General features: G+C 35.7%; 2 protein-coding genes and 1 long non-coding RNA gene across 3 annotated transcripts in view; all 3 read right to left on the bottom strand.

Moving 5' to 3' along the window:
* Positions 1–461: 461 nt before the first annotated feature.
* Positions 462–1,916, bottom strand: LOC144425639 (uncharacterized). Its single transcript, XR_013477571.1, has 3 exons — positions 1,829–1,916; positions 934–1,028; positions 462–629 (listed from the first exon to the last, which is right to left on the bottom strand). It is a non-coding gene; the product is annotated as an uncharacterized LOC144425639 (long non-coding RNA).
* A 290-nt stretch (positions 1,917–2,206) lies between these two features.
* The window catches only part of LOC144425879 (uncharacterized), a 40,433-nt gene continuing 21,064 nt past the window's right edge, over positions 2,207–21,575 (bottom strand). The window contains exons 3-7 of the mRNA XM_078115642.1: positions 3,796–3,976; positions 3,101–3,176; positions 2,827–2,927; positions 2,387–2,468; positions 2,207–2,321 (exon numbers count right to left, since the gene is read on the bottom strand). Of these exons, the coding sequence (XP_077971768.1) occupies positions 2,207–2,321; positions 2,387–2,468; positions 2,827–2,927; positions 3,101–3,176; positions 3,796–3,976 (555 nt within the window). The remainder of the gene's footprint in view (positions 2,322–2,386; positions 2,469–2,826; positions 2,928–3,100; positions 3,177–3,795; positions 3,977–21,575) is intronic.
* LOC144425831 (uncharacterized) lies at positions 13,786–21,112 on the bottom strand. The gene is made up of 11 exons (XM_078115551.1): positions 21,036–21,112; positions 20,293–20,368; positions 19,846–19,949; positions 19,510–19,591; positions 18,244–18,338; positions 17,844–17,928; positions 16,449–16,543; positions 15,889–16,047; positions 15,515–15,691; positions 14,788–15,024; positions 13,786–14,493 (listed from the first exon to the last, which is right to left on the bottom strand). Exons 1-11 carry the CDS (start codon positions 21,106–21,108, stop codon positions 14,468–14,470), a joined length of 1,209 nt encoding a protein of 402 aa, XP_077971677.1. The 5' UTR covers positions 21,109–21,112; the 3' UTR covers positions 13,786–14,467.

Genomic DNA, 21,575 nt, shown 5'->3' with positions numbered 1-21,575 from the left:
CTGGAACCAAGCCAAATCTGAAATAAGATGACACCAATTTGCTTTAAACAACAAGAACTGTTTGTGATAAAATTGTATTGCCTTCAAACCAAGTTAGCTATGAGTAATAGAAAATCAAGGGTTTCCGCAGACACTATAGCTTTCTAATTCACATGCGTACATGCGTTTCTCAAGCAGTTTGTAGGGCATTGGTTTCTGCCTAATCCACCAAGTACTAGATCGTAAAGTGTTAAGTTTAACATATGGAAATCCCATACAAGCCCTCCACGACCACACAAGGCATATTAAGATATCCACTACGAAACGCCATGCTAGATCGTAGGGTTAAGGTTACTAGCAACATATTACTAGCCCGCCCCTTTCCCTTCTCAGATAATTGGATGTTGCATTAAAATATAAATAAACATAAACTTATTTTCAAATGGTTCTATTACGAACTTTCAAGAGAACGCATTTGGAAATATTCTCACCTCTAGAAATTGTTCGTTTCGGTAAATCTCAACAAACTGACGTTCCACATTTTGTAGGACAACAAAGCTTCTTGTCGTCATCGCAATCAGCATTAACTGTACAGTTTGTGTCAGGACATGAAGTGTGTTTTTGAGCATCAGGACATTTGGGATCGTATTCTGAAAAAAAAAATTCATAATCAAATCTTTGAATTGTATATTCGGATTGGATTATGGGGCTATGATATATTGATACAACATAATTTGAATAATATTTGAATTTATTTGTTCAAAACAATGTCTCGACACAACTGTCATATGATTCGCATTATATATATTTTTTTAAATTTACAGTTTACAATACTGATAAGTTCAAATATCATTTTTCATCGGGCTCTGTCCAATTTAAACCAAGAATTAATATCAAATTGACCTGGCTAACAACTGTTTGATCATTTAAATATCAATAATTAAAGAAACTTACTTTTGCAACTAGGTGTTTCCTCCGACCATTTTCCTGTCCAAAGACAAACTACTTTCTTTGCTCCCCATCTTTGCAATCCAGATTTGCAGTAGAAACTATTGAAAAAAGGGAATATTGTAGTTTTGCTGATGTCAAATTGCAGTTATTTCCAGGGAAAATATTCATTTTATTGAAGAATTTGCGAGAGGTAGTAGTGTATTCGCAATATAGGAGATGTGCACTAACATTATGTCTATGTGCAAAGGTTCTCAATCACACCACGAAAATTATGACGTCATATTACACTTTGAAGTTGTGTATTCGTCACAGCCAGCCTCCTACGCAGCCACGTGGTACATACTCGTGATAGAGTGATAACAGGTTAATCGTCTTCTTTAGACTCTAAACCTGACATGGACAAACTACGGCCCGCAGGCCAAATACGGCCCGCTGGGTACCTCAATTAGGTCTGTATGATGCTGCCACAACCAAACTAAAACCAAATTTTGAGGTTTTAGCAAAAAATTTCTAAGGAATTTTTTCGAGATAATACAATTTGGTCTAAAAAATTACTTGCCTGTCTATAATTCTACTTACTTCACATTTTTGAATAAATATATTTGTTCATTTGTAGAGAGGCGGTAGATGGCGCTTTTTTACGCGTTTGGTCTGATTTGCCTCGGGCAAAGATTTGAACCTATAACATAGCTCGCAATTCGCGATTACAATTTTGTCCATTGTAAATTAATAACGGCTTTCGTGTTTGTACGAGGTCACTTGAGAATAAAATGAATAACAAGAGATGACGGCCTGTTTGTCAACCGGTTATAACTAATACGCGTTATCAAATCATAAATGACACCTGGGTATAAGACAATAGGAAACATCATCCGGATAAAATATTTAATCAACACACCTGCAGTAACTCGCATAATTGTTTCCATCCGTACAATCAAATGTTCCTTGTTCCGGCGGAAAGTCTATTTGTTTGCAAATAACATCTGAAACAAAAATGAATTATTAACTTAAAATGATGTAAACGTAAAAAAGTTCAACAAGTGTTACAACCTTTAACGGTCACTATGACATAACATTTATTTAACATCGCAGAAATGTTTAGCTCATAACTTTAAGAAAAAAAAAAAATTTGCCAAACGATTTCAACAAAATACGTTCACGATATTCAGTTTGAAAGTCTCCTAAATTCTACCTAATAAATACGTGGTGGATTTCAATTGTTCATTGGTACAAAAGAAATAAATATAAGAAAAACTGAATGTTTCGAATCTTCCAATCAACACTTTACATTCTTACCTTCACAGGTTGGTTTCATTTCCGACCATGTCCCGTCCTCCTTGCAGATTCTTTTTCTTGGTCCTTCGAGTTGTTTGCGAGAAGCACAGACGAAGCTGAAGAAAAATTACTGTCACAGATTAGTTAATTAGAATAGATAGTTGGCTGGAACTCCACTTACTTGCATTCATTCTGATATTTATTTCCAGTACAATGCATAAGTCCTGGCTGTCCATCAAAACTAAGTTCGTCACACTCGACAGCTAAGAAAAAAAAAACTAATAATACCCTCTAAAGTAAGATATTATTTTATTTTTTTATTATCATTTCTGTCGCAGAACTTTCTTACGCAGATGCAATCGTGTTTCGTTCTAAAGAATCTCCTTTGTCCATTGGAATTCTGGTAACGCATTAAAACAGAGAATCACACCCCAACTAAGTAACTTTATAGGTAAAAATTGGGGGCTCAAGTAGTGTTTGTCCCAAAAAGATGTTACTAATTTTGTTTGTCTACATTACACCATCAATTTGTGTAAAGGAACTATGGGCAGGTGGCATATTCATTCGTTTAAACAGACATTCCGAGAACTCGTACTAGAACTAAAATAAGGAAAATCATACGTAGACATGTTGCTACTTCTCCATCCCATTCAAGATCATCTTGACACGTCAATGTAAAGCTGGTGCTTCCATCATCAAGGAACCCACGTTTGCATGATATTCTGAAAAATATATAATAAAGGTAAGTTCATGTTTATAAGCCTTTTGCAATATTAAACAAGCAAAAGGCTTATAAACCAAGCCTTGAATTTTTATATTCTAATTTTATGAAGTAGGCGCTAATTACTAAGAAAAGTGTTTCACAATTTTGAATAACACGTACTATCATACTTACGTACAAGTAAGCGAGTCTTCGGAACATGTGATTATTTGGGTTTCCATATTTATCCGAAGAGAAAAGCAACTGAGTTCTGTAATAGAACGAGAATCGTTGAATTGAATAATTGTGTTTGTAGTGAAAACGACAGAAAGAAGTATTTTCATTTTTCTTGATGACCATATTATCCTATAGCACGATACAATAGCATATGCCGGCGAAACCTTGGTGGTTTGGGTCACACAAAACATGAACAGAATTGCAAACGCGATAATGCAGTTGTGCGCATAAATCGAATATTTATACACCTACATAATAAAGTCAACAAAGAACTTTTTAATTTAACCAGACAAAACTTGAAAAATATTAAGATAATAGATTTCTAAGCGACAGTTGCATTTTCAATTACAAAATATTTATAACTGATTGGTCCAATAATTAGAAACAATCGTATTTTTTGTCGCAACATCAGCCATTCAGAACAACAACCTATTTGTAGATTTTGTAAACTAGAGATCATTGTGCATAAAACCCCAGGCTTGATTTTCAAAGAAATATAGATTTAAATTTGTAGAATTTCAGCCTGGGGATTGCAAAAAATTAAAAACCATCGGGAGAATAAATGGGGCAAAATATCACATGCGAAAAAGATTTGTTTTTAATTGATCAATTTTTACAGTTGTTTGCATATGACATAAATGGCAACAACTTACGTTCAGTTTCGCATATAAAACTACGAAATCGGCTCGAAATGTCGAGTACCCCAAGGCCTTCCTCATCGTCCGTTGCAATAAGTATCATTACTTCGGTGAATCTTCTTTTTGCTGGCGTCTGCGACCACACCGAATCCGGCAAAACTGCGTTCGACCCATCGTAATTTTTCAACACATTGTTCTGTTATGAAATTACATTTATCATTCTACAGAAATAATTTTATTTTCTATTGTCTGCATCGCCGGATGAGAAAAGAATGGGCCTAAGTCACATTTTTGGAAAATTGACTTTTTTTAATATTTTGAGCCATGCTCTACAACAGGGGTCACCAACCTTTTCGAAGCCAAGGGCTACTTTTTGGGTACAGATTAAGCTGCGGGCTACCAGTTCAATTTACACTTCTAAAAATATCAGTTGTTCGATTGAGCTTCAATTATTGATATAATTACTGGTATTTAGTGAAGTATAGACACTAGTAAACTTTAGGATTCTTCAGGAAATCAAACGATTATCACAACGTTGCAAATAAATTTCTATCAATAACACTTGTATTTCAAAACTGAGTGTTTTTAAATTAATTTTCAACACTCTGCACAAGTCTAAGATAAAATGAACTTAACAGTTGTACTATCAAATGTTGCAGAGTATTATACTCCGACGAGTAACTTGACAATGTAACTCTGAGCGAGTCTTGCAGATTTTCATCAGTGAGGCGTGTTCCATGTTTGTTCCAGGTGGAGTGAGTCGCGGCGCTATGGACAATCGTGTTAAGCGTTAGGTTCGCAGGTTAGAATCCCATGCGGGGATAATTATGTGCGAAAGGATTGCTGGACTCCTCGCCGCCGTGGTGTGGTTCACGTAACCACTGGTCGGTTAAGGCTTCCTTCGCCATCAAGTCCAGGCTTCCGGAAACAAATAACTAACTATACCCGACATCGAGTGGTAACCGGCGAGAAGCCGTGGTTGTCATATGATTGATCCGTCCTAACGGCTATCTTCTCCCCCGGGAGAAATATGTAAATCTCCTCCTATCCTGAGTTTATGTCAAAAATGTTGATTCGAAAGGATAGGTTGAAACAAACGATGGTCTCGTAAAATAGGATTACTGTATGATTTGAATCGTAAGCTTTTTCTGTCCGTACTGTGCTGACCAGTGGGTAGTTAGCGCGGAAGATTACGTGACAAGATGTGAAATATCTTTCCGCTTTGCCGTCGCTAAAATCGCCCCACTAATGAGACACACGCAGGCTGTTTTCATGGTGGTATAAATATATCCACCTCCCATTCATCGTGAAAATAATGGATTTTTCTTTGGAATCAATAATTGTATTATTACTGCTCCGCTAACCAACGGACACGAAAAAGCGCGGGTTCGTGGAAAGTGATCTCAGTGTGATGTCATAATTGGAAGAGTGTTAAATGACCCGTCACATTACTGAGGTCAAATAAAAATAAGGTTGATTGTTACAATAATAAATAAAGTGTCATTTCTAGTTCCCATATAAGTGTGATTTATACTAAAATAGCAGGACAAAATTTAATTGATGTAGCTTACTTATAAGAGCCGTTATTAAACTTAGTTTGGAACAGACCTGCGGGCGACTCATATGGTCTTCGCGGGCGACATGGTGCCCGCGGGCAACGCGTTGGTGACCCCTGCTCTACAAGGTGGTGGTCTTGAAATCCTGAATTTCTGAATAATTAAAATTTTAGCTTGACTTAGGACTAAAATATTTAAAAACAGAGTGGGCCTAAGTCCAGCTAAAATTTTTATTATTGAGAAATTCAGGATTTCAAGACCACCACCTTGTAGAGCATGGCTCAAAACCCCAAAATAGTGAAAAAAGATAGTCCTAAGTTCCAATATGATGGGCATGAACATCAGAAATGAAATGTCCAAAACTTACATGCCTAAAAATTTGTTTAGTGCAACTTAGGCCTAGGTCACCTTGTTTTACTTTGCATCCCATACAAAAAAAATTCAGAAGTTGTTGAGAACAGAATGGACCGAAATTCCTTATGGGAGTAAAAAAAAGCAGGAAGGAATTGAAGCTGAAGTGCCAAAAAATATTGATTACAAAGATATTCTCATCCAAATCAAAATAACCAGAGCTCAGGACTTTACTAAGTGTGAATATCTAGAAATTCAAATAATAAAAAAATTCTAAATTGTTTTTTGCGTCTTTCTCAAAACTCAAAATTGTGACAAATTTGTGACCTGTTCTGTTCTCATCTGGCGACATATTTTTTTTAACAAAGCATTGTCCGTGGTATATTGTTCACTTTACATGAATCCGTATTGCCGGCGGAATCAATATAGGTTAAAAATTTTTGTTAAATAATATTATACAGGATGAGTGCATTTCATCTTTCTGGACTAATAACAGTTTTAAATTATTCTTTGGCACTCGCTGTTTGCATTATCATATAAATCAATATTTGTCCTGTGGACGGTTTGTGTGCAAAATTGCCTCCCAGAAAACGTACATTAGTTTCCCAAAAAGCGCCTTCAGATTACCCTCAGATTGATGTGTAGATACGGCGTTGTTATTATCATTAGTAGGTAGAATATAATCACATTTCTAACAAAACTAGAACTGGAATACACACAAACACAGATCTAGGAAAGTGAGAAAGACCAATAAGCCATGGGTTAGTGCAGAATACACAGCGCTATCTAGTTACTGAAGTAAGATGCAACACTTATCTTCCGATGTGGAGCAGATAAATCTCATAAACAACACTAAAAGTACGTTACTGCGTAACATGATGTAATTAATACGCAATTACAGCAACAACAAAATAATGATATTTTCAACCAGCGCCTTATTTCACTGAATATTTTTTCAACCGCAAACTTAGCCGGCGGCACTTTGTACCATCATCAAATAAGATTATATCTAAATTAATGTCCGCGTGATGGCTCCTTCCAATCGGAATTCAATTTATTTATATTATATACCGCTTAATAGGTGATTATTACTTTCTCATGATTTATATTGTAAATATTTTAGTTATTTCTGTAAATTTCCGTCGAAACCTTTTAAGCAGCTTAATAATTACATGTGATTAAATAAATCACTTGAGATTCAGTGTTCACCGAATATATATTCAACCATGCATGAACGGATAGTTGGATATTGGGGGAATTGATTTAATTCATTTCTGTGGATGTTTCCCGACCTTTGACTCGGGAAAAATTCTCCTCATATTTAACTATTGCGAAATTTTTTGGATTTATTTTGAGTGTTTTGGAGAGTGAAAGTTTACAAACTAGTTTGCATGTTGTTCAATACCATCATTTTTATGAAAATATATAAACACGCAACGCTTCGAGGTATTAATAGCCATTTTCAGCATTGTCTATCGCAGTATTTGCGAAAATAATTTTTAATTTGATTATTGCGACTAGACTAAACTTTATCGGAAAACATAAGGTCAATTAAAATACTCCATTTACAACTAATTTAAAAAAATACAACTGTAAACTGACAAATAACATGCAAAACCGCGAAAATGAGGCAATGTTCACAACCATGTTGATTCGCTATTTGATTAAGCCTATAGTCTAACTAACATAACTATCATCACTGCCAATGCAACATCTTCGTACCAGTGATATGTCGAACACCGAAACAAACAAGGCTTCCTTCTACGACACCATAAAGCCTATCCCAAAGCCGCGTCTGAGCAGAAGCCTTCCTGATCCTGGCCTCTCTCCAATAGGTCCCATCATACATCAAAAAGAGGGACCTTACAACCTTCAACAAAACCTACAGGAAACAATTCAAAGACACATTGAAATGCTACTTCCAACTCTTATCACCAAGTGTCTTGAAGATCATTTTAACCCAGCGAACACCAGCTCGGATTATGCATCACTGAGCCCTGGGCTTAAAGAATGCATAGAAGACCAAATGCAGTCTTTAAAGGAGGTAAAACAAGACATCGCCTCAATTAAGGAAACCCAGAGTTTTCAATCGGACATGTTCGATAAGCTGTCCTCAAAACAAAAATCGATGGATGAAAAATTAACCATCTATGGTAAAAAAATACGTGAACTTGAGGAACTAGTTTATGACCTGGAGGAAGACCTGGATTATACTGCTGAAAAACTGGAAGAACAGGAAAGGAGGTCAAGACTCGACAACTTAGAGTTTCATGGCCTTGCACCATCAGTGAACGAAGACACTGATAAACTTGTAATTGAGGTTGGTAAATTGATCAATGTTGATATTAAACCATCTGACATCTCAATCACTCATCGCAGCCCAACCCACAACTCGAACATTCACAAACCTATCGTAGCCAAATTTACCAACAGGAAGATACGGAATAAAATCCTCAAGAATCGCCATTTAATCAGAAGCCCCTCACACAGATCATCCTTAACTAACTTGTCCAAGGCCTTCATTGTGGAGAATTTGACTGAAAAAAATAAAAATCTCTTTTACCAAGCTAAAATTCTCAAAAAACGATGTGGCTATGCTTTCCTCTGGACATCGAACGGGAGAGTATTAGTGAAAAAAAATAAAGATACCAATACCATTTCAATATCTGATGAAGATGATCTGCAAAAAATCAGATAAGTGTCTTTTCTATTTGAACTATTGTCCTATATCTTTTATTCCTACTATGGAAAATTTAAACAACTTAGGCCAGATTTGTAGAGAAATACCCACATCCGCTTGTCATTTTATTATTCGTGTTACTGTTTGCGACAAATTTTTCTCATTTGATCATTACAACTCAATCTTTATCCTAAATCTCCTTCAAATCTATGTGCCCTGTATATGATTTAACCTCTCATCCTTCCCATGTAAACTGGGAATCTACCATTCTTCATACCCATGTTAGTTTACCACCATGTCGGCACCTCCAAATTAATGAGATCAACGAGGTCTCATCCAGCTTTCCACCCTCTGATCTCATTTTAGTGCATTTCAACATCAGGTCACTGCCAAGATATGCTGACAACCTTATTGAATTAATATCTCATTTTCATGTTCTCCCTCATATAATTGCCCTGAGTGAGACCAGAATCATTCATGGAGCCACGTTTGTAAATATCGATATCCCGGGGTACGCGTTTATTCATGTTCCCACCCCAACCCAAGCTGGAGGCGTGGGATTTTACCTCAGAAAAAATTTAGATTACCAAATCATCCAAGATTTTAACTTAGCATTTCCAAACTGCGAAGACTTGTGGATTGAGGTCAAACAAAACTCAAACAACCAGAGCCTAGTAATTGGTGTAGTTTATAAACATCCGAAAAGTAACACCCCATCATTCACAGGAGCAATGGCTCGTGTTCTTGGTGGGCTGGCAATGGCGAAAAGGAAATTTGTGATTCTGGGTGACTTTAATATCAACCTACTTAACACCCATGATAAATCCACCACCAACTATTTAGATATGCTGACGTCCTATTTCGTATTTCCTTTGATCACAAAACCTACTCGAGTCACGCCATCCTCCCAAACCCTCATCGATCATATTTATACAAACGCCATAAACCATTGTTCTTCATCCTTTATTTTACTTAGCGATCTCACCGACCACTTTCCAGTAATGTGTACAATTTCGGGTATGAATATTGGCACAAAAACAAAGATCCGAATGAAGCGAGATATGGCTAAATTTTGTAACGACACTTTTAGATCTGAAATTGAATTAATGTGTAATAATTACATGAGTGTTACTCTTACTAGAGAAAATTTCAATAGCTCTTTTGATGATTTCCTGGGTCAAATGAAATGGTTAATAAACAAACACGCTCCATTAAGACCCCTATCACGAAGAGAAAATAAATTATACTCCAAACCGTGGATCACTAAGGGAATTCGCAAGTCCATCATTCACAAAAATAATATGTTCAAAAAAAATTTTTTGAAAGGTAATACACTTCAGCGTCTCCACTTCAAAAAATATAAAAATATCTTAATGCACTTGCAGAGAAAATCGAAACAACTGCATTATCGCTATGCCCTCGAGAATAACCGGGGAGATATCAAACAAACTTGGAAAACTATTAACGAGATCATTAAGACTAAGTCCAGAGATGATACATCCATCTCAGAATTGAAACTCGAAAATGGTACCACAGTGACAGACCCCATCATGATGGCCAGTGAATTTAATGAATTCTTCTCAACGGTAGGAAAGAAACTTGCGAATAACATCCCTGGTAGCTCTAACCCTTCTACCGATTTTTTGGGTGTTCCGCTGCAAAACACCTTTTTCCTGGAGCCAACGACACATACAGAGATTCTTCAAACCATATTGAACCTGAAAAATGGAAAAGCAGTTGGCCCAGATGGTATTCCAACTTACTTTCTAAAACAAGTCGCTGATATCATATCGCCAACTCTGTGTCATTTTTTCAACTCATCTTTTAAATTAGGTATTTTTCCTTCATCGTTAAAGATTGCCAGAGTGAAACCAATATTTAAAAATGGCAAAAGAAATGACCCGTCAAATTACCGACCAATTTCCATTTTACCCTCCCTAGGCATCATTTTAGAAAAATTAATTCATAGTCGAATGCTGAATTTTTGTAAAAAATTTAACTTGATCAATAAATGTCAATTTGGATTCCAAAGCAATCACTCGACCAGCCACGCTATCTTGGACTTAACTTCATATATTTATGATAAACTTGACAAAGGGGAATTCGTCTGTTGTACTTTCTTAGATCTGAAAAAAGCTTTTGATACTGTCGACCATGCTATTCTCTCTCAAAAACTTAGATATTTTGGCTTTCGAGGTGTCGCAGGCAAGTTATTAAATGATTACCTGTCCGGACGTTATCAATATGTGGAGTTAGATTCTCACAGGTCTTCGTTATTACCCATCCATTACGGAATTCCACAAGGTAGCGTATTAGGACCTTTGAATTTTTTAATCTTCATAAACGATCTTTCAAATTGTTCAAATTTCTTGAGCAAACTCTTCGCCGATGATGCCTGTCTGCTCGACAGTGCAAAGAATCTAATCTCACTGCAAGCCGAGGTGAACACTGAAATTAACAAAGTGTATAATTGGATGGTATGCAATAAACTTACTGTGAATGTTAAAAAATCTAAAGTTATGTTGTTTGGTCCTAAAACTCGAACCAGACATGAAAACTTTTCAATTAAAATCAGGGGTGTCACACTCGAAATTGTCCACTCTTTCAAATATCTTGGGCTACTTATTGACGACAAACTAAATTGGAACACTCATACTACTGAACTGCATAAGAGACTGGCAAGAGCAGTTGGAATCCTGGGTAAGCTCAGACATTACGTCCAGGACTCAACTCTCCGAACCATATACTTCGCACTTTTCCAGTCTCATATACAGTATGCTATAACTGCATGGGGCTCCGCCACCCAATCAGCGTTGCACAGTTTGGAAGTTTTACAAAATAGAGCAGTTAGAATTCTCTCTAGAGCACCCATTCGATCTAACTTAAACACCCTATACTATAAGACCAGGGTGTTAAAATTAGCCGATATCTATCAACTAGAGATTTCCAAGGTCATGCATCAGTTTCATAGCAACCATTTGCCCGCTGCTTTCGACGATTATTTTGTTTCGCTCAGTAAAGTGCATGATCATAACACACGCTCTTCGACAAGGTCTAATTTATTTGTACCCAGATTTTCTCTAAGCAAATCCCAAAACTCCTTGAAATATAAAGGTGTGGTAACTTGGAATAATATTCCCTTAAACTTACGTAACTGTAGTTATGACACTTTCAAATTCAAATACAAAAAATTCATGCGCTCCCTTTACCTTTCCACTGCCTCTACATCCAGTTGATGTTGTCCCAGCAAATCTTTTCGTCATTGCCAGCTCATCATTTGTCTCGATCCAAATCACCTGTAACAAAACAATGTCTCGTGTAAATATTAGTATTGTATTTTAGCTTATAATTTTAATTGTGTATTCCATACTGATGGGCACAAGCCACTTGACAAGTATTTCTGTCACCAACACATTGTGGGTTGAGGTAAAGCCAAAAATTATATTACTAAAATTATATAACAAAAAAATATTGCAGGCTTTTTGCCCTACTATTGAGCCCGCTCCTCAATGATCTTGGTCTCCTATTTAGTGTGTAATTTCTTGATATCTATTCTGTTAACTGCCAATGACAAATTCATGCCTACAGTCCAATGCCCATAAGTACACTTATTGTTACCATGCCATTTTACATGCCTCAACTGGGATCCAAACTTAATTGGCATCCTTCTGATTACTTTCATTATGGGCAGTCAAGCCTAATGTTGTATTTGTTTTTACTATTTATAATGCTTCGGTAACAGTGATCCAGGTCAATTGTTTTTATCCTTTTGATTAACTTAATTTTTTTTTTGTAAATTTTCCTAGTCTACTTCTATGGTATGATACTCACTTCATTGTGTTGTATTAATACTGCTGAATATTTCGATGTATATTTTCCTCATGTCTATACAATTCCCGTATGTGAATCTTTGACTCCAGCATCAAAACACTTGTTAGTCCAGGTCAACATTTTAGCTTTTACACTACTAGCTTGTTTCTGCCTCAAAGTGTCAATATTTTGTTATTTGCATACTTGATTGGTACGGTATTCTATACTTTTACAACTTGTGTACTCTTAACATCCAGTTTTATTTCAATCTGGACACTTATATGCACACAATCGACTTGTGTTGCACTTTACCGTAGCCGAACTATTTACCTGCCATGACCACACTGCAAGTCTGTTTGGTTCACTTAATAATTTCCATGGTTACCTAGACTGTGGTGCATGGAGTCGATTTTCTTATTTTTAAACGGCGATTGCTTGGTTTTTACCGGGTCGCCTTGACGCATCGATTGCGTTTCTTTATTTATTTATTAAGTAATATATTTTGTTCGATTTAATTATATTTATCACGTTTTTGTTAGACTTCCCCGAGGGTGCCGCCGCTCGATAACCAGAATTGGTTTTCGGCGTCTCCTTTCACCCTGGAATGCGGTCTTTTATATTTCCTTTATTTGTGTATGTATATTTCGTACTTTCAGCTTGGTGAAGAAATAAATTACTGATTACTGATTACTGTTTTATTATCTGTCTGAGAAAACGAAATGTCTAAGCGGCAGCAAAAATTAGAATTGTTACGTCATCGTTGAATTTTTGCTGATTGGTCATTGTTACGAAAATAAACGAGAAACTCAGTGCTCGGGGAAACATCCAATGCAAGCCATGTAATAGATTTTCTTTTTCTTTTTTGAATAAATATATTTTACATTAAAGACAAATTAAAAAGGTTCTAATTCAAAATTTTAAGAACGGGCTCCCTTTGGTGTCGAACTCACTAACAACGGGTTCCCTCATTTAGGAAACTCTGTCGTCTGAATCTGGAATTTCATGTTGTAAAAAGTGTTCGTCACGATCTCCAAACAAACAAGTATTTCAGAAGCCAAGTTGATCTCGAGTATTTTACGTAAAGTGAAATAAGCCTTAATGAAATTTATTTTTTAATTAGGTTAGGAAAACCGTGACACCAAAATCCTTTTCGAGGTCAGTACGTGTTGGTTGACACGTACAGAACTCCCTGAACTTCCAAGGTGTAAAACCGTGATCCCCCCCCCCCCCCCCACACACACAAACACAACCACAAGGCTATATCGTAGGGTTAGGTTTTATCATAAGGAAAAACCCCAATAAAGGCTAGATCTTATGGTGAAAGTCAATCATATGGAGTCCTCATACAGCCGCCCCACACCTTAACAAGGCTAGATCTGAGGGTTGAGGTTTGTCCTAATGGGATTCCCTCGCTGCCGGTTGCACACGCCTGGTGTAGTACGATCATATTCCTAATGTTGTTGATTATGCCTGACGGATACCAAGCATTCGGTTCCAAGCTTGTAATAATCATACTTTTCCTCACGCTAATCTCATGACTGAATATGGACTCAAGTGACACTGGATATACATTTATTCTTATCGGCAGACGTCAACACACTAAAATATATACAATTATCGTAAAATAAACATATTAAGATTTTCTCGAAAATGATGAAAATTGCCAATTAATGACATAATGTATGGAAGTCAACAATTCAAATATGCCTATAAAATATCTTTGTCAATTAAAATCTAGTCCACGGAGGAAATGGCATGGACAAACCGTGTATGTGGCTGGAGGTAAAACTAACAAATCGGCGCTCCAGTAGTATGTGAACCAAGATGACGGACTCCGGAACGTAGTATGTATACCAGGTTAGGGTTAGGCCCTAATTTTATTCCAATTTTCCAGTTCCAGTTTTATTCCCATATTCCAGTTTTATTACGAGTTCGGGGACAAGCCAGGTGACTTTTGTAGTATTTGTACGTTAGATTATGGCCTAACCTGGTACACAAACTACGTTCCGGTACTCTTGGTTTACATTATACGGGAGTATTTAAAAATCATTTTTGGTATTTCACCACAATTCCACGACCACAAAAGGTTAATTTATTGTTCACATGACCATACGGAGGCCAAATTTTCATGATTATGAAAGTTCTTAAGCATGTAATTAAATAAAGTTTGAATAGTGCTTCAAGTCGATAAATTTTGTAAACACGGATAACCGGATTAAATCGGGTAAGTTTTGTTTAAGATTTATATGTTGTTGTTGCGTTGAGATTCGTCTTAGATAGTCTGCAGTACTCATCCGGCAATTGGTAGATTTGCCACTGAAAGTATGATAAAATAAAATTATATTAAAATGTTTTTCCAGTCATATTGAAGTTATTACATGTTTACCACAGTTTATATTTTACTCAAGTTGTTTAATACAATGCTTCCGCGATATCAGAAATAATGAAAGATTAGGTACGTTTACTTGTTCATGTATTTGAGATGGTTGATTATAGTATAGTTTGACTATTCGATATTGTTTATTCTAAATGAATATTCAAATACGAAACCCGATCATTCAATTATATTATATCATTCATTTTTAATTAAACCTGTCACATTATTATTACCTGGAATTCCTGGATTTGATACATATTGCAATATTTGTCTGCAATTGATTCTTCGTCCACGTCTATCGTAGAATTGGGGAACGCATCCACCACAGCTACTCATACGACATAGTATGTTGGGGTTGTAGTATTGACTGGCATAGTAGTGAGATATCTGCTGGCCGTGTGTGATGCATCTGTAGTTTGCACATTGTTGTTGATTGCAGTTTGGCACGACATAACCACGTGGACATTGACCTGGATTTAATAAACAAGATTGAGATTAAATATTATCAATAAAATACTTTTTTCTATTATGTTTAATATTTAACAATACGAACTTTTTGGAATCGTATTTAAAAAATATTACATTGTCTTGAAAGTCGTAAGAAGTTTCTGGGGAATAGGAAATCTAAAACACTAAATAAAGCACACAAGATTATAGATTGCTATCTCACACAATTTGTACTACAAATTTGGAACCAAGCCAAATCTAAAATAATACGACACCAAAAGTTTTTGTTAACAAGAACTTTTTGTGATAAAATTGTATTTATCACAAGTTTTCTATGAGTGATAGAGACTATAAAATATCAAAGGTTGCCGCAGATACTATATGTTGCTTGTTTGCATACTATATTCTTCTAAAGTTCAGTGTCAGACGCCACCTGAAGTTGCAGGTTAAATCGCTGTGTTGTAAAATCGTGAAAATCAGGTTACAAGCTTATTAAATTAAGTATTTACTTACAATTTCCAGTAACCTCTTGATTAAAATCGTAGAAGTGAGCTCGACAGCCATCGCATGATGTTCTACATTGTGCGTTGAGATTTGCTGGACATCGTGCAGTCTCACATGCGTTTCTCAAGCAGTTTGTAGGGCATTGGTTTCTGCCTAATCCACCAAGTACTATCCATAGAAGCGCTTCTGTAATAAAATGTTAAATAACTTTACATTTGGGAATTAGATCATTTGTTTGAATCTGAGACCTGGCTTAGTTATTTAACTAATACAAAAATAAATATCCAGAAGGTTAGATTGGCGGGTTCAGTTTTTTTATGAGAAGACCAACCGCAACCCCTCCCCCCCTCCCCCCGATGTAATGATTTTAGAGATAATCTCACCTCTAGATATTGTTCGTTTAGGTAAATCCCAACAAACTGACGTTCCACATTTTGTTGGACAACAAATCCTCTTATCGTCATCGCAATCAGCATTAACTGCACAGTCGCTGTCAGGACATGAAGCATGTTTGTGAGCAGCAGGACATTTGGGATCATATTCTGAAGAAAATTTTTCAACATTAAATCCTGGAATTGTATGTTAGAATTAGAATATGGTGCTATGCTATAGTGATATAACATTATTTAATTATTATTTAAGGTTTGTGTGCAAAAAATGTCAAAAAACAGCTGCCATAGGATTCGGATTATATTTAAAAAAAAAACAGTTAATCCTACTAGAGTTTTCGATTTACAGTTTCAGTCGCTCACAGGTCTGTTGCCTGATCCGGACAGGCAGTTAAACATTCGTGAGTGACTCATTATATACTTGTTCAAAATATTTATAAGTTTAAATAACCTTTTTCCCCGGGCCCAGTTCGGTTTAAACCAAGAATTAGTTTCAAATTGAGCTGGCTTACAACTGTTCTAGAAATTAAATATCAATTATTGAAGAAGTTTACTTTTGCAACGGGGGAGTTCTTCCGACCATTCTCCTGTCCAAAGACAAACTACTTTCTTTGCTCCCCATCTTTGCAATCCAGATTTGCAGTAGAAACTATTAAAAAAAGGAATATTGTATTTTTGCTAATTTTTTTTCATAGAAAAATATTCATTTTATTGAACAATTTGCAAGAGCAGTGCAAAGTAAGAGATATGCATTACCTAATCGGCTTCGTGCTAAGGTTATAAGTCAGGGGGGCACAACTTTTTTGCTATTGGCGGCCACATTGCATTTATTTATATTCAAAACGGCCTCAAGGTTGTTGTTTTTGCTCTTATGACGTCATAACCGCGTATTTGACCCATGTGAGGTGCAGTCTGCACAATTATGAAGTATGTAGGACTACTTGGAAGTATAATATTCGCATTTAAAACGGATTTTTCTTTCCGGTGGACATATTCTTGAGTAGATATATTGCAGCAAGTTGCATAATGGTTGCACAATTTAAAAAAAAATCGAAAGTCGGGGCGAAGGAGTGGCGGTCGCCCTAGTTTCTTGTCCTCAAAAGTATAATAAAATGTCAAATATTTTAATGAATTTATTCTATAAAAGTTTACAGAGCATTGTGGCTATTTAATGACTCCCTTGGTCTTGCATGTGGGCAGATAAACTTGCAAAGTCAGGTAACTGGCTGGATACCATCGGCCTTAGTTCAGACTCTAGATTGACGACTAAACAATCTGGTTCGGTACTCATTCTTCAGGTACTTCATTCTTGAAAACGTTGCTTCGCATGTGTAAGTGCTTTCAAAAAGAACGAGAGTTTTTTTGCCAATTCTTGTAGCGCTGAATATACAACTGCGCCTTTCCAGGTGCCCAGCAGATTTTCCTCGTCTTCAAACTTCTGCACAAGCTGCCAATCCTTCATTTTGCAGTGCTTCTCTTTTGCTTCAATACACGTCAGCATAGCCGCCTAATCCTATAATTTGAACTCTTTTTTTTTGTTTATAGGATTTTGTATGTCGACGGCTTTCTATAGACTCTCAAAATTTTTTTCGAGGTGATGCAATATAATCTAAAATATTGATTGACTGTCTACAATTCTGCCTACTTAACATACCTAATTAAATATATTTTCTTATTCGCAGAAAGGCTGTATATGGCGCTTTGTTATGCGTTTGAACTGATTTGCCCCAGGCAAAGATACGAACTTATCTATACTTCGAACTATAACATAGATCGTAACGGCTTTCATGTTTGTACGAGGTCAAATACAAAAATAAAATGAATTATAACAAGAGATGACGGATTGTTTGTCAACCGGTTATAACTAATACGCGTTATCAAATCATCAATGCAATCTGGTTCTGATACAACTTAGTAACATAATTCGGATAGAATTTTATGCAACACACCTGCAGTAACTCGCATAATTGTTTCCATCCGTGCAATCGAATGTTCCTTGTTCCGCCGGAAAATCTATTGGTTCGCAAATAACGTCTGAAATACAAATGAAGTATTAACGAAATATGATGTGAACGTAAAAAAGTCCAACAAGTGTTACAGCTTTAAACGTGCACAATGGTATAACATTAATTTAACACCATAGAAATGTTTAGTAGTTCATAACTTTAAGAATAGGAAAAAATTGCCAAACGATTTCAACAAAATACGTTCACGATATTCAGTTTGAAAATCTCTCAATTTGTACTTACTAAATACGTGGTGGATTTCAATTGTTCATTGGTACAAAAGAAACAAATACAACAAAAACTGAATGTTTCGAATCTTCCAATCAATACTTTACATTCTCACCTTCACAGGTTGGCTGTATTTCTGACCATGTCCCGTCTTCATTGCAGATTCTTTTTCTTGGTCCTTTGAGTTGTTTGTTAGAGTCACAGACGAAGCTGAAAAAATAATATTGTTAAAGAATAATCTAAATCAGTTGGTTAATTAGAATTTTGAAGATAGTTGGCGGGAAACTCCACTCAATCAATCAAATCGTTTTTATTAGTCGTCCAGGCAAACGGGCAAAAAAAAATTGAATCCAAATTGAAAAAAATATACATGCATTTGTCCAGAACGGACAGGAAGGCTGCGAAATGACCATTCGGTCTACTTGTCAGCGGCTACCTTGCAATAGCTGTATTAAATAAAATTTAAGAAACGGACACAGGTAAACGCTTTTATACGAGGACAGCATTGCCTCGAGATAGCGCTACAAGGCAATAGGTTGTCATATTTTTTTTTCCGAATTGGGGATTTCCCCTATGTATTATTATTTTGACGCAATGCTTTTCTAGCAGTTAGACGTTTTTGAAGGAGAATTCATAGAGGAAGTTGAGTAATATAAAATACACTTATAATAGATTTAACTGTAGATCAGTAGAGAAATACCCATACTGATATCTGAGTAGGAAAAACATTTCAAACAAGTGTAAAGATATATCAAATAAAATAAAATCACAATCATGTCCATGAGACACTGAAGTCATAAATGTACTGAAGCATGAAATAGGGGTAAAGTAATACATGTTTATAAAGAGTACAAAGAGAATAAGTGATTGCGTAATTGTTTTTTAAAATTGGGATATGTCAAATCTTTAATGCTGGAAGGTAGATCATTCCAAATTTTTTCACCAGTGTATCTGAGAGTGTCTTGGGCCCGCTTCGATTGACATCTGAGGACAAAAGGGACCCTTGAGATGATGATCGAGTGCGATGGCTATGTAAAAAATACTGAGCTGTGAAAAAATTATCAAAAGCCCATGGTAATAAATTTGATGAGAATTGGTGCATTATTTTTGCAACTTCAAAAAAGCATATGTCTTTGAACTTGAGTATTCTATTTGTGGCAAATAGAGGGGTACAACGAGTACGAGGTGTAGAACTGGATAATATTTTTGAAGCTTTATTTTGCAAAACTTCTATTCTTCTAGACAATTTGATGGTAATTGAGTATCCCCATGCAACAAGACCATACTGAATGTGAGTTTGAAAGAGGGAAAAGTATATCATGCGCAGAACTTGTGTTGGAAGAAGCTTGCAAACTTTATCCAAAATACCAACAGCACTCACTTGCATCCATCCTGATATTTATTCCCATTGCAATGCATAAGTCCTGGTTGTCCATCAAAACTCAGATCTGGGCACTCGACAGCTGAGAAAAAGAACATAGTAATAACCTCTTTAGCATTAGTTAAAATTTGTAGAAAAAGATTGTATCTCTTAGACTTTCGCAAAAAGCCTTTTGATTTTCTAAATGAATTTTTTTTATATCGTTGGGGTCGTAGAACTTTCTCACGTAGATACAATCGCGTTTTGTTATATAAATCCCCTTGTCCATTAAAATTCTAGTGTAGAGCTTTATAAAAGAGAAATCAGACCATAAATAAACAAACCCAGATTACATACGTTGACATGTTGGCACTTCTCCATCCCATTCAAGATTATCTTGACATGATAATATAACGCTGGTGCTTCCGTCGTCAAGAACAAATCCAGGTTTGCAAGATATACTGAAAAAGTAAAATTAAAAATGAATTTATGAAATAATATTTGCAGTCTTACACAAGTGAACAGCTCATAAGCCAAGCCATGATTTATCATATTTCGAATCAATAGTTCCCAAACCGCGGCCCTCGTAACAATTTAATATGGCATGTCGAACTTTTTAACACTTTTTGTTTCAATTTTGCGCTTTAGATAGCGTTAATTTTGGTAACCACTGTTTTATATGAACGTTGGTGGCTATTTGCAAATTAATTCTTTCTTTAACTTTATAATAGAAGTAGGCGTTGTTTACTAAATGAGGTATTCGACGATTCTCAATAACACGTATACTGCCATTCTCGTACTTACGTGCAAGTGAGATGGTCATCGGAATATGAACGCATTTGGGTTTCCATGTTTATTTGTGGAGAAGAGCAACTGAGTTCTGTAAACAGACGAGAATCGTTATTATATGCGATTGGATCGATTTAATAGTTGTGTCCGTAGTAAGAGCGACAAAATGAAATAATTTTATATTACTTGATGACCCTATGATCATATTGCACAATTCAATAGAATATGCCGACGAAACTTTGGTAGTTTGGACCACACATATAATGAACAGAATTGTACACGTGATAATGAACTAGTGTGCAGAGATCGGATGTTTGGACACCAAAATTATATGGTCAACAAAAAATTTTCGAAGTAAACCAGACAGAACCTAAAGAATATTAAAGGTAAGTTATCTAAGAGACAGTTGCGTTTTGACTACTAAATATTATAATTTATCGGTCCAATAGTCCAGGAAATTTTCAATTTTTGTCGCAACAACACATCAATTAGGAACAACAGTTTATTGGTCTATTTTGTAAAATAGAGTTACATCATAATTTATTTATTCTATTCATATATTTTAAAAGTTGAGCCGAATCACATTAACGTGAACGTATTTTAACTCATTATTGCATAAATTTTAAAATCATTATTAAATAAAAAGGGGCAAAGTCTCATACAAATAAACTCAACATGCGGTAAAGTTATTTTTATAATTGCAATTGAACATTTGTTTTTTCAGTTGTTTGCATATAACATAAATGTCAACAACTTACGATCAGTTTCGCATATAACACCAATAAGACGGAGAAACAGGTCCCCCGTCCCAATGCCTTCTCCAGTGAACATTGGAGGATTCGCAATACGTATCCCTACTTCGGTGATTTTTTATTTATTGGCTTCTGCAACCACGCCGATTCCGGTAAATCTGAGATTGACTCATGGTAATTTGTCAACACTTTACTCTGTTATGAAATTAACATTTATTATTCTATTGAAAATAAACATCCCTTTATTTTCAACAAAGCATTGCCTGTGCCATTATTTTCACCTCAAGTAAATCTGTATTGCCTGTGGAATCATCATAATTAAAAAATTCTGTTATATAACATTTTAAATGCTGAACCCATTTTGATCTCGTCAAAACGAATAAAAAAATTTTAATTATTCTATGACCCTTGCATGATCATATAAATATGTCGATATTCATCTATATACAAAAACGACTCAGAGTTTCGAATCGGTATTCTTGAATAATTAATCAAAAACTAATATTTCTTACAGCTGGATCGTACTTCATTCCTAGAAACGCAACG

This window comes from Styela clava, chromosome 8 (genome assembly GCF_964204865.1).
Source record: "Styela clava chromosome 8, kaStyClav1.hap1.2, whole genome shotgun sequence".
NCBI classification, from domain to species: Eukaryota; Metazoa; Chordata; class Ascidiacea; order Stolidobranchia; family Styelidae; genus Styela; species Styela clava.
Note: the sequence above shows the minus strand (reverse complement) of the source record. Positions and strands in the feature narration are given on the sequence as shown.

Excerpts from the sequence above, each read along its gene's own strand:
- LOC144425831 (XM_078115551.1), bottom strand. The coding sequence starts at position 21,108 with ATGTTCACTGGAGAAGGCATTGGGACGGGGGACCTGTTTCTCCGTCTT. Across the intron at positions 19,950-20,292 it reads GATGACCATCTCACTTGCAC|TATATCTTGCAAACCTGGAT; the intron begins GTAAGTACGAGA and ends TTACTTTTTCAG. Across the intron at positions 14,494-14,787 it reads ATCAAATCCAGGAATTCCAG|TGGCAAATCTACCAATTGCC; the intron begins GTAATAATAATG and ends TCATACTTTCAG.